A 13,420-nucleotide genomic window follows, 5' to 3' on the forward strand; every position below is an offset into this window, starting at 1 on the left:
TTTGTCAGCCATTTTGTTGTCAGGTCTCTATCATTACCATTACCGGGTATTCATTCCAGACCTGGTAAACACAATGCCAATCACCTTTGTTTCATATGTATCACTGAATTTTCCACTCCATTTTTTTTAATCCAACGTCAATGTGTGTAATGCTTCCCCAGGCAAAGCAGGGTTCATGCGTTCCAGAATCAATGCCATATGCTGTTCCTGCAGAAATAATCAGCTGAGTAATGGGCAGTGGGCTCAGTCAGAGAGAAAGGTCCACTTAACAGACCTCACAGCAGTTCAAAACACAGGAGAAGACCCTGATAGAAAGGTGGAATATCAGCTTAATGTCATCTATTTGGAATGTATTTATCCAGTCATCATCCGGATTCCTTAATTTCCACGGCAGCTTAAGTAATGCAATATATGTATAAGGCACATTTAATGGAAATGTTTACAACTATAAGGAAAGGTTTAATGCTCCATGACTTTTTGAGGGGGAAATAACATTTTGAGCATGTTTTTGTTTTATTCACTGTTTGAATTACCACATTTATTTGTAACTCAAGTTTAGTTTTGTAGTACTTTAGGTAATATAGGTAGCTGTCTCTGGAGTTTGAAGACATTTCAAACTTAAGTGATCAAAAACAGCACAACTAAGTCAATGTTACCCACCTATTGAGCGGGAGTAGAATAACCCCCATTTCAATTTGTACTTTCCAGTGTTTAGATTTTGCTCCGTTGTCCCAAAAAAAAAAAAACCACACACACACCAGATGTCAAAATGCTATAAGTAATGTGGGAGAGAGAGAAAGCCTAGCATACCAAACCAAGACAGTTTATTTTTTTTACTCATTTACGGACACAGGGGTTTCATAAACACATTTGACCAGTTCTGAGCACACAGCACGTTGAGGAAACATCCTCAATTTTCCAAATAGTGTTTATTATAATTGTGAACTTTAAAGCCAAGGGTCCACCAAGGCACTTTCCAAAATAAGCAAGCCACCACAAAACCAATGACAAACAACTTTTCTTAGCTTTACTTCAGGGATTTTTTTCCCCCCAAGATTGAATCCAACTCACTTCTCCATTTCTTTCAAATGAATCTTGTATAGTTCCTTGGAACAAGCCCTAACAAGGTCAGCCTCTGAAGTCCGCTCAGCAGGCCCTCAACATGAGCCAATTTACATGCATGATGTGGATTAGAACTTGCGTGAAGTACCCTATTGGTCTGCCACCATTTTGGGAGAACACATTAGAAACCATGATTGAATTTACCTGTAATGTTACAACTTGGACCTTACCCAGGCTATCTGCAATCAGCTTTGCTTTGAGACAAGACTGCCGTATACTTAAGGTTAAGAGCTCCCACTTCATTTACATACTTGGTCGTTTACAAATCCCTACATTGTTCCTTGCCACTTTAGATTGCCTTGGGTAAGCACCTTTACAGGCCCCATCTCTTGTTCAAGTCAGGTCCTAAGTTTATTCAATACAAGTCTCAACCTCAAGCCTGTATTCAAGAAACACTTAAACCCGCTAATCAGTGGGTATTCCACATGGCAGGATTTAGGTTAAGCCAGATAATTTAAGCCCAATGTCAAAGAGACAGTCATTCCTTTTGGACCAACCTCAACTCTGCTTTATGGAACAGCTACTGAGGAATTATCCAAGGAGTTCTCCACAATTTTAAAGTGTGAGACACACAATCACCTTGGGAATCAGATCCAGTCAATTGTAGCAGTACCTTTACATTTGAACTCAAAAGGAGACCATTTTTAAAAATATGCATTTATTTGATAAGAAATCAGGTTATCATCATAAATTATCCTTGACCTCAATGGGGCCCAGCAAGACTTCAGCTTCATACATCGACTCTAGAAGACAAGATGAACATTTGATCAGAAACTGCTAGATTTGGTTGAACAATGTCCATTTGAGGTTTATACCTTCATCAACAAGTGTACTTCTTCCCTTCCTTAAGCTACACTTGGAATCACAGCAACCACAAGCTAAGTTATCGTCAGCATCAGCATTGAGCCACCTATAAGAAACATGCAGCAGGAACTTTAGTATGAAACCAGAACAGAAAATATAAACATTTAGTTTGAGGCTTACCCATTAGCTGTGAAGGAGCAAGCCTTGTGCTCAGCATCAGTGGGATATGAAGCCATAGAGGCTTTCAAGTAACATGTGATGTAGATCTGCAAAGACCAGGTAACAGTTTATAAAGTAGTACTGTTTCATAAAACTCATGCAACTAGTTCTAACATACCGAGCTACTGTTGTCCTGTTCAAACATGAACACTTCCAACTGAAACTGCAGCTTGTCACCTTCAACCCTATGCATAAAGTGAGAGTTGGAGCCAGTAATCTTGGCATCTGTCAGGCACCTAGGTAGAACACATAGGTTTAGGCACCAGAGACACCTAGAACCACTTGGGAGACTAACTACAAAGTTACAGAAAGCATTACTCACCCATGATTCTCAATGAAGGAGTATCGTGGAACTGCATTAGCATCAGGAACTGCTGTTGCCACACAGCTATCCACAAACACACGCAGCGGTGCATGATTGAATTGCAATATAGATGCCTCAATGTGCATGATGTCCCCAAGCATGTACTGGTTTGATGGTCTCTCAAACGCCCAGTCATCTTCAAATACAGGAGAAGGGCTTAAATTTGGGACATGCTACTATCATTAGAAAGAACTGGAACCAAGATTCAAGCTAAGAAAATTTAATTCAGACATTAGCTTCAGGTTCCAGACCAGAATTAAGTAGGCCAACAGGTATCACACTATAGTTGCAACTGTTAATGCACCTGACATGCTAGGTTGCATCATCAGGCCATGACTGTAAAATCCCAGCCTGGAACTTGGATCAAAGTTCCAGGTTGGGCGACTTCTGTTTAGTGTCAAGTATAATGCAAAAGTGACATGTAGTTCCTACTTCACCTTTGGTTCTAGGAAACAAACCTGTCATCAGCTTCAGGGCAAAGTCCATATGCTCCTCCCCAAACTCCGTAGAGGAATAAGGTACCCATGAAGGTACCAGGGCATGGCTGCTCACATTGTGCTGCCTGAAAAGCACCAAATTACAAGTAAGCGTGACAACAAATGCAACACTCTGAAAGCAGCCTTTATAAGAAGTCACCTTGAATAATGGCATTCAACATGAATCACAGCAGCCCCAAGTCGGACAATAGGAGTACCAACTAATGGTTCTGGATTGTAGATGAGGTTGAAGCTGTAGATGAGGTCTTTTTCAGTCATCTGAAAAAAGGTACAGATTAGCATCTCAAGATGAACACTGTCTAAGAAGCTAGCTGTAATCCTACTCACCTTTAGCACACTATGACATGCCTGGAGTTCAGATTGAAAAATGAGCACTTGAGCTACTGGGTCTTGTCCTACTGCTGCACACCCACCAAGAGTTAGAGAGTTAGGGTTTATTAAGTGGCCAGTTCCAAACAAGTCTTCCTTCACCTCCACTTGCACCATACTCTCCCCACATGCAACAGCTACACTTTTGGCTGGGGCTGGCTGGGGCAAATTAAAGTAACCCAGGGGTTGCTGGGTCCTTTCTGGAACTTCAGGAAAGCGCCATGTCAACTTATGGGAACCCATGCCCATCTGTATTTGGGGAATATCCTTGACGACTGGTGGGTAAAAAGGTGCTTGGGCAGGATGCAAACCTGGTGCATGCCCAGAAATCTGGACTGGACTCTGGGCTGGATGTACAACAGGGTGTAGATCAAGCAAAGGATTGTGAGCAGGCTCAAGCGGAGACATCTGAAATGAACCACTTGTCAAGGCAGGACCCTGAGCATGTGTTGCTAGAGAATTAGTTCCTAAAAACCCAGCTACTGAGTGCACAGGGGCTTGATCAGGATGCAAACCTGGTTGATGCCCAGAAATCTGGACAGGACTCTGGACTGGATGTACTACAGGGTGTAGATCAAGCAAAGGATTGTGAGCAGGCTCAAGCGGAGACATCTGAAATGAACCACTTGTCAAGGCAGGACCCTGAGCATGTGTTGCTAGAGGATTAGTTCCTAAAAACCCAGCTACTGAGTGCACAGGGGCTTGATCAGGATGCAAACCTGGTGCATGCCCAGAAATCTGGACTGGATTCCGGGCTGGTGGCACTACAGGGTGTAGATCAAGCATCAAAGGTTTGTGTGCAGGCTCAAGCGGAGACGTCTGAAATGAACCACTTGTCAAGGCAGGACCCTGAGTATGTGTTGCTAGAGAATTAGTTCCTAAAAACCCAGTTACTGAGTGCACAGGGGCTTGATCAGGATGCAAACCTGGTGCATGCCCAGAAATCTGGACTGGACTCTGGGCTGGATGTACTACAGGGTGTAGATCAAGCAAAGGATTGTGAGCAGGCTCAAGCGGAGACGTCTGAAATGAACCACTTGTCAAGGCAGGACCCTGAGCATGTGTTGCTAGAGAACTAGTTCCTAGAAACCCAGCTACTGAGTGCACAGGAGCTTGATCAGGATGCAAACCTGGTGCATGCCCAGAAATCTGGACTGGACTCTGGGCTGGTGGCACTACATTGTGTAGATCTGGAAGCATCAGTAAAGGATTCTGACCAGGTTCATGTGGAGAAGTCTGAAATGGACCACTTGTCAAGGCAGGACCCTGAGCATGTGTTGCTAGAGAACTAGTTTCTAGAGACCCAACTGCTGGGTGAAAAGATGGCATGGCTGCTGCAGGACTCTGTGCCAAAAGCTGATCAGGATCCTGTGGAGATGCCAGCTGTGGAATCTCAAGAGTATCATGGCCAGGTTGCTGCATAGGTTCATGATTAAAATCCTGGAATGGTGCCTGCACAGGACTTACGACTGTTTTAGACGCAAGTGCCCGGGGGTGAAACACAGCTGGGGCTCGAGCTCGCTTCCCACCCCAGTACGACTCTAACGTGTTTGAGCTTAGAGCAGTGTTCCTGGATTTAGATGGTCTAAAAGAGCGCCCTTGGTTTCGAGGGGAATGCCATTCCATCCATTGAACATCAGCTAAAGCTAAGCCAACAAGCAACAGAAGCCCAGCACTTACTAACATCATGACTGCACCTACCAGAGAGTACTGTGGCAGCTTGAATACCTGGTTTTGTAGAGTTCAAATGAAAGAGACTCCACCTCTCAACAAATTAATACTCTGTATATGACAGGTGAGACAAATTATGGTGCAGGAAGACCACAATCCTTCAACCACATTTCTCTAGCCCTATTAGCATCAGCTGAAACGTATTGTTTATTGAGGGGGGCTCCTCTTATTAAATTAACTAGTATTTGCCTGATGTGAAGGTAAGGCTAAATCTCAAATGCTCACTAATCCCTATGTAGTGAACAACATAGGAATCAAAGTACTGGTTCCTGTGATCTAACAGTGCAAGATGCATCAAACAAGTAGTCATTTGTGTTTCAGCCACATTTGCAAAATTCGATTTAAGCCAAATTAATAGGAAGCAGGGAACTCGGATTTAACCTAGTTTTAACTTTAGCTCCAGTCAACTTGATCATTTGGTGTAAGGTCTTAAATCACACTTTTACTCATTTTTATGTTATGTTTTAAAAAATAAACAGTTTATATACAATAAAGAGTTTAATCTTATCAGTGTTTAGTCTTAGCTCAGTGACCCTGTGAGACCCCTGGACTTTGCAAAAGCGTAGTCCTTTAAATGTGGGTCTCATTTTAGTCTTTTAAAAGTCTAGTGTATGGTTAGGAAAAAGAGGCACAAATTTAAAAAACTGCCGATTTCAACACAAAAAATAGGATATTTGTGAAGTTTAATATGTCAGAATTGCTTATCATTATCTTAAATAGGGGTGGCACGGTGGCGTAGCAGGTAGTGTAGCAGTCACACAGCTCCAGGGGCCTGGAGGTTGTGGGTTCGATTCCCGCTCTGGGAGACTGTCTGTGAGGAGTTGGTGTGTTCTCCTGTGTCGGCGTGGGTTTCCTCCGGGTGCTCCAGTTTCCTCCCACAGTCCAAAAACACACGTTGGTAGGTGGATTGGTGACACAAAAGTGTCCGTAGGGGTGTGTGTGTGTGTGTGTGTTGCCCTGTGAAGGACTGGCGCCCCCTCCAGGGTGTATTCCCGCCTTGCGCCCAATGATTCCAGGTAGGCTCTGGACCCACCGTGACCCTGAATAAGCGCTTACAGATAATGAATGAATGAATATCTTAAATAGATGTCTTCAGAATATTACTCCATCTGCACCACTATGTTTAATGAAGTCATTATCAGTTATTCATTGCACATCAGCATTTGATGTTTAAGCAGTGATGCACCTTTATTTATTATAGAAACTGGGAGAGGTGTGAGCAGAATTAATCATATTTACAATAAAGAATTACCTCAAAAATTAATATAACATTTTTAAATACAGACCGACCCCCCCAGGGACTACTTTTTTATTGTGTTTTTTTTTTCAAACTTTATTTTCCAGACAACAGACAGTTTGCCAAAATTACCCAATTGTATTTATGAACATTACATATGTCCAAAGGTAATATATTTCAAATAGAATTGGCGCATCAGGATGGCCAAGATCGACAGATATAGTTTCATGCAACTGAGCTATATCCGAAGGGAAGAGACATCCAGACATTCATCTTGGACGAGTCTCATATGTTTTCCCCAGAGATGCCACAGATAGGGAATAATTCGACAGACTACATTAGCATTGTAACTGTTCAGGAAAATATACTGTGTCTGGAAAAGCCATTTCTTTACTCCAGTCAAATGCTGAAAAACTTTACAATAAAACCCTTGAATGATTACATAGGCATAAATTACGTTTAGAATCAATACAGATATTTGATGTATGTGTACACATGTACCCAAGTCCATTTATGGTCAGGAAACTGCCTACAGGAGAGAAAAAAAAGGAAAAGAATACGCTCTTATGTTCACTGAAGCAAGCCTACATCAGTGGCACCATCTGCTGGCAGCTCATTGTGGAAATAGCTAAATGAGCTGTATGTATGATTTTCATACAGATTGGTTTGTGGGTCTGCACTGGGCACTGATTTAGCAGCTGAAAAACACATCACTGCCGAAACTTGTCCTAGTTATTATAACACCAGGGTAGACTACGGAGTCACTCGAGACCAAAGAGATATATTTAACAGGACCACAAATGAAGATTTGGAGATGGATTCTAACCTGACGTCAAAGCAGAACAAAATAATGTGAAACTGTGCCTAATCTGGGTCTCCAAGTCTCTCTTTTTTTGGTTAGAAAAGATCACTGTGGGTTCAGCAACTCCAGTAATGCACTGTTGTCTGGACAAAGATCTGCAGGTAAGCGTGATCTGTTATCCTTCATGGTTCTCAACACAGGGAAACTGCTCACCAACAAGTCACACACCTCCAGGTGGCCTTGCTCAGCAGCCTGTACAGAAGAGGGCACAGAGACAAAAAAAAAACACTCTTAATATGCAATTACATACAGAAAAGAATCACTGCTGGTTCCTTCGAAAACTTTACTTACTGAACAAGTTTTGAAAATGTTTACATCAAAATAATAATAATAAAAAAATCCTCCATATTTAGTCCTAAAAAAGGATTAAATTGTTATAGGACAATTGTTCTTAACCTGGGGTTGCGAGGTTGTTTTAAAAAAAAGAAAAAGAAAAAAAACATAAGATGCAAACGTGGACATCATGATTTTGATGTCCCGTGCAGACCCACCCACCAATCATCATTTCTCTCTAAACTGTTCTTACATGTTATGACTGAAACTGATTTGTATTGAATTACCACAGAAGGGTCTGTGTGCATCACTCTGTATCGGCTGCATTTTCGAAATTGCTCTATTTTATTGGTGGATTAATACGCAGACATTTCCTAACCTGATAAACATTCATTCATTATCTGTAACCGTCCAGAGCCTACCTGGTATCATTGGGCACAAGGCGGGAATACACCCTGGAGGGGGCGCCAGTCCTTCACAGGGCAACACAGACACACACACATTCACTCACACTCACACCTACGGACACTTTTGAGTCACCAATTCACCTACCAACGTGTGTTTTTGGACTGTGGGTGGAACCCGGAGCACCTGGAAGAAACCCACACAGACACAGGGAGAACACACCACTCCTCACAGACAGTCACCCGGAGGAAACCCACGCAGACACAGGGAGAACACACCACACTCCTCACAGACAGTCACCCGGAGGAAACCCACGCAGACACAGGGAGAACACACCACACTCCTCACAGACAGTCACCCGGAGGAAACCCACGCAGACACAGGGAGAACACACCACACTTCTCACAGACAGTCACCCGGAGCGGGAATCGAACCCACAACCTCCAGGTCCCCAGAGCTGTGTGACTGTGACACTTCACAGTCACAGTCCTTCACGTTGTGTTAAAACATCATAACGAATGAACCAGTAGAAATGCTCCAAAATTACTTGGAATAAAACCTTTTGAATTGACGTCCTTAAAGTTGCTTTTTTGGTAGACACTCTTTTTTTCACCCCAGAAAAGGGTCACACTGTGAGAAAATGTTAAGAAGTATACAGCATTCATGGTGCTCGCTGTTTTATTTTTAATGTGTAGAAACTTCTTACACTGCCATCATCCAGTGTATGTGTTCAGTAGCAGTCTTATCAAAATAATCCAACTGAACTGTAGACTTTGTGGTGCACTCAGTTCAGCCGTTCCCATCATAACTGGAGTCAAATCAGACTGTAAGATTGACACCAGCTGCTTCAGTAGTATTAATATTTTCTTGCAACATTATTAGCTATGAACAACCTTTAACCTTATGGAGTGGTGTTAATCCATCATCATCAGTAAGGCAGGGGTCTGCTCTGTGGGTCAGCAGCAGCTTGACAATAGCCAAGTGGCCACAGTAGGCCGCTCTGTGCAGGGCAGAGGCTCCACCAGAGGTTTGGGAGTTAGCACAGGCCCCATGGTCCAGGAGCAGCTCACACACTGACCGATGACCTGCCCGACTGGAGTAGTGCTGTAACACAAATCACGATCAGATGAACGGTAAACCTGGCACAAAAATACACATTTCCAACTGGCAGTTAGTGTTCCCCTCAAAGCGTGTTGACTGATCCAATTACACAGTTTGAACATTACGGTTCTGAGATTGTAATCCAATTGTTACACCCTTAAACACTGATGTTTAGCAACCTTTAACCAAGCAATACCCAGTGGGTTTCCTGCTGACCAGAGCAGTGTAGCTGGACTGATCCTTGGTGTTTGGATCAGTTCCCTTTCTTAAAAAGGACTTGACCCTCTCCAGGTCACCATCCAGAGCTGCTGACCATATACCTGTTAAAGAGGAAATGTATGTATGTTAATTAATGCAGCAGACCATAACTTGTTGAAGACGTACAGAAAATGTGTGGTCACCTCTCTCAAAGTCCATCTCTTCGAGGGTTTGGTGGACGCTTGGTGTGGAGCGGTGAGCACCGCAGGAGCACTGTGTACCATGGGAGTCCATCTTGAGGTTACAGAATTTAGATACTGCCTACACAGTAATATTTAAACAACATTTGACTGGTACTTAACACATTCAACGCTCTCACCCAGCAGTTCTCTAATGTTTTATTACATTATGTTATCTCTACATATGTTTTATTACAAATAGAAATCTATTTATGTTAAAGAGGATTTATTGCAAACTCGATATATATATATATTTTTTACATTTAATTCTGGTCATTGTGAACCAAATATAACCTTTAGGACTGGACCTTACAGAAGCTGTGGTTCTTTACTCACTGAGATTCAGCAGGAAGCTGGAGATAAATTAATTAAACATAATAGTTTTCTGTTAAACACAACCCCTGTAACGAAGCTTATACTAAACGAACTGCTTTAAAGTTGAGTTCAGCCAAAGCGCGCTGTAAAAAAGGGAGTACTACCTTCACAAACTATCTGCCGTTAACAGAACCCCTAGGGTACGTTCCAAACCGACCTCTACTCCCTGCCTAGTGCACAATTTAAGAGTTGAAATAATGATTCCAGCCCCCAACCGCGCATAACACGTCCAACAGCCAACTGTGCGAAATTTCCTACCCTACGTACATTGCACTATTCGTATCAAGAAGGTACTATTCTCTATTTCACCAGGAACACTAGGTAGGGAGGAGAAGCCATTATTTATTCGGAGTGAACGGCGCTAATAACATACACTAAAACCTTCAAAATAAAAGTCCAAACACACTGCTGAAGATGGCAATGTTTTTCAAAATAAAAGTATCTCCACTCTGATTTGGTTAAGGTTTAGGTTGAAGTTGAGGTGAAATATATTGAACTATTTTTTAAAATACCCATGGCAATTAATTAATAAGTCATTCATTCAATTTCTGTAACCACTTCATCCTGTTCAGGGTTTAGGTGGGTCCAGAGTCTACCTGGAACCATTGGGTGCTAGTCAGGAACACATCCTGGAGTGGGCGCCAGTCCATCACTTACACATTTGGAACATATTTGAATAACCAATCCACCCACCAGGATGTGTTTTTGGACTGTGTGAGGAAACTGTAACAGCCAGAGGAAACCCACATAGACATGGGGATAATGCCAAACTCCACACGGTAGTGACCTGAGCTCTGTGAAAGTGACACTGCCGGTACCGCCACCGTGCTGCACTCAAAACAAGGCTTTATATTTAGCAGCCGCAGGAATAGAGTGGAGCTGATCCAATGGACAATATGTGTTTAAATAGGGTGGGGGGGGTGATGAGCTCTCGCCCCTCGCTGCCGTTGTATGCTTAGCTGAAACTATGTGTGTTTTTATGTCGTTTACACCTTTATTTGCTACACAAAACATGGGAGTTTCTTTTTAAATTCATCCGAGAACTTACATTTGCGTTTCAGCATAGCTGCGGGTGATGAGGATAGATGAGGGTGGGTACATGAGCTTTCCCTGACGTAAACAAGAACTACTGATGTGCAGACTGACCAATTAAATGATTACAGAGACGGTTATTGACCAATAACGGTAGCTCTACAGTCAGACCGTCCAATCAGAAGATTTTAGGCTACTTTACCACGCCCCCTTCTCACTCAAGCGGAGTAGGGGAGGGCGGGACTAGTTTGAACGAAACTTCTCGAAGTTCTATGTAAGCTCTAGAAAAACAAAATCCCGGACGTTTGTGAAATTCCGCCCGGACATTTTTTTAACCCATGTCCGGGTAAAAGAGGACGTCTGGTCACCCTAGTTTAAACAAAGAGGTTGTTTTAATGTTGTGGCTGATTGGTGTAAGTTAAATATGAGGTTAGAATTAAATTAAGAGTTTAACCAAAATCTAAATGGATTTAATAAACATGTACAGTTCCTATTTAAATTTGTTTAAGCAAAATATCCCAAAATGAGACAGAAAAAAGGCACAGTGTTTTATTGAGCATTTCAGTTAGTCATTTTACAAATTCTACTTTCAGTTTTCTCTGCTCTCAAGATTCACCTGTTTAAAAACAAACAAAAAAAAGGATTTTATAAGTTAAAAGTATAAAGTAAATCATTAAATTAATAAAAAATTAACAATTTTTCCATCAAAAGAAGAAAACATATAATGCCACACCCACCAGAAGTTCTTTGAGTCTGGACGGTTGATTACGAGGGGAAACATCCACATGGTCACACACGTAGCTGTACGGGCCCTTCTTTGGTGTGTTTTCATCAGTCTGAGGAATGTAATACAGAATACATTTAGGGATCGAACATTTGTGCCTTTCCTCTGTCTCATTTCTGGACATTTTGCTTTTCCCCTTTTGCTCGACTAACAGCTTAAATCTGCGCTGCATGTCTGAACCTTTCTGTGAGCTGCCTGACGACATTCAGCTGTGTGAAGACTACTGAGTTATAGCACTGATGATGGACTCGTTTTGGATCACAAACACCACTCCAGCTCATCCCAGATGTATTGGATTGTGCTCCATCACTCCAGAGAACAGTCACTGCTCCACAGCCCAGGTTTGGGGTTAGGCCTCTCCATCTGCGGCTTGGCACTAAGCCTGGTGTTTTTAATTCTCGGTAAAGATGATTTAAGCTGTGATGCGCACAACTGAATAGTCTCCACAGTTAGATACAGTTTAAAGTAGCTGAATTCTCTATTCTGAAAAAATAGTGTAGTTTATTCCTTTATTACTCAAAATATTGTTTTACCTGCTGAAACGTGCCCACCAGACCCTCTGCCGCACGTTGACCCCCAGGGCTCAGACCATATGACCAGCGCTGACCGTGCACCTGCAGCAGCCCAGCACACACCGTCATCCACAACAGAGCAGTCCTCATGTTCATCCTGAAAAAAACAATACAAAACAGCAACTTCTATACGTCGAAAAACAGTAATTTAGTCGACACAGTTATACAACAGATCACCATTTTGTTCTTTTGTTGTAATTTATCCATTAATTTCAAGTATTTCCAGGATTTAAAAATTAATGGAAACATTTAAGAGAAATTAACCTCAGCAAATAGTTTTCCTCAGTATTTAGTGTGTCCAGCTTCGACACCTTTGTGGTTTTTCGAAACGAGACAAGAAATTATTCATTCATTATCTGTAAGTGCTTATCCAGTTCAGGGTCGCGGTGGGTCCAGAGCCTACCTGGAATCATTGGGCGCAAGGCGGGAATACACCCTGGAGGGGGCGCCAGTCCTTCACAGGGCAACACACACATTCATTCACACCTACGGACACTTTTAAGTCACCAATCCACCTACCAATGTGTGTTTTTGGACCGTGGGAGGAAACTGGAGCACCTAGAGGAAACCCACGCAGACACAGGGAGAACACCACACTCCTCACAGACAGTCACCCGGAGGAAACCCACGCGGACACAGGGAGAACACACCACACTCCTCACAGACAGTCACCCGGAGGAAACCCACGCAGACACAGGGAGAACACACCACACTCCTCACAGACAGTCACCCGGAGGAAACCCACGCAGACACAGGGAGAACACACCACACTCCTCACAGACAGTCACCCGGAGCGTGACTCGAACCCACAACCTCCAGGTCCCTGGAGCTGTGTGACTGCGACACTAACCTGCTGCGCTACTTGTCACAATTACAAATTATTTATTTATTAATTACACCCTTTTTGTTGACATTTGGCATTGAGCATAAATACCCCCAGAGTGCCTACAAATATTTGGACTTATATACAGACATGTATAGACAGACTTACCTTTTGCTTGGCTCTTGACAGATGCTCTGCTTACTGTGATCAAATGCTCTGAGCTTAAGGGCTCTTATATTGGTCTTGCATCCATCTCTCTCTCTCTCTCTCTCTCTCTCTCACACACACACACACCTGTAGCCTTTACTGCAGGGTGCTAAGAGCAAAATCTGGGGATGATGAAAGTATAACCACCTCTCAGACACTTCCCACTGAGCATTTTAAGAGATTAATCATAAAAAAAGATGAAATAT

At 42.7% G+C, this 13,420-nt stretch overlaps 3 protein-coding genes across 8 annotated transcripts; all 3 read right to left on the reverse strand.

Moving 5' to 3' along the window:
- Positions 1-1,721: 1,721 nt before the first annotated feature.
- On the reverse strand, positions 1,722-5,095 carry LOC136666152 (uncharacterized). Its single transcript, XM_066644191.1, has 8 exons — positions 3,334-5,095; positions 3,146-3,264; positions 2,968-3,071; positions 2,468-2,645; positions 2,264-2,381; positions 2,107-2,192; positions 1,938-2,032; positions 1,722-1,865 (listed from the first exon to the last, which is right to left on the reverse strand). The coding sequence occupies exons 1-8, from the start codon at positions 5,062-5,064 to the stop codon at positions 1,807-1,809; spliced, it is 2,490 nt and encodes an 829-aa protein (XP_066500288.1). The 5' UTR covers positions 5,065-5,095; the 3' UTR covers positions 1,722-1,806.
- Positions 5,096-6,297: 1,202 nt separating this feature from the next.
- ankrd39 (ankyrin repeat domain 39) lies at positions 6,298-10,912 on the reverse strand. 6 transcript variants are annotated; one of them, XM_066644294.1, is made up of 5 exons: positions 10,845-10,912; positions 9,386-9,503; positions 9,201-9,304; positions 8,784-8,987; positions 6,298-7,397 (listed from the first exon to the last, which is right to left on the reverse strand). In XM_066644294.1, exons 2-5 carry the CDS (start codon positions 9,474-9,476, stop codon positions 7,251-7,253), a joined length of 546 nt encoding a protein of 181 aa, XP_066500391.1. In that variant the 5' UTR covers positions 9,477-9,503; positions 10,845-10,912; the 3' UTR covers positions 6,298-7,250. The 6 variants fall into 6 exon arrangements, with proteins under 6 accessions (XP_066500391.1, XP_066500393.1, XP_066500389.1 ...); XM_066644296.1 differs by lacking the exon at positions 10,845-10,912 and adding an exon at positions 9,901-10,146 and having other exon boundaries at positions 9,386-9,455; XM_066644292.1 differs by lacking the exon at positions 10,845-10,912 and adding an exon at positions 9,901-10,146.
- A 455-nt stretch (positions 10,913-11,367) lies between these two features.
- Positions 11,368-12,286, reverse strand: LOC136666619 (progonadoliberin-1-like). The gene is made up of 3 exons (XM_066644923.1): positions 12,146-12,286; positions 11,566-11,664; positions 11,368-11,444 (listed from the first exon to the last, which is right to left on the reverse strand). Exons 1-3 carry the CDS (start codon positions 12,278-12,280, stop codon positions 11,418-11,420), a joined length of 261 nt encoding a protein of 86 aa, XP_066501020.1. The 5' UTR covers positions 12,281-12,286; the 3' UTR covers positions 11,368-11,417.
- Positions 12,287-13,420: the final 1,134 nt, after the last annotated feature.

The sequence above is a fragment of the Hoplias malabaricus genome, chromosome 14, assembly GCF_029633855.1.
Source record: "Hoplias malabaricus isolate fHopMal1 chromosome 14, fHopMal1.hap1, whole genome shotgun sequence".
NCBI classification, from domain to species: domain Eukaryota; kingdom Metazoa; phylum Chordata; class Actinopteri; order Characiformes; family Erythrinidae; genus Hoplias; species Hoplias malabaricus.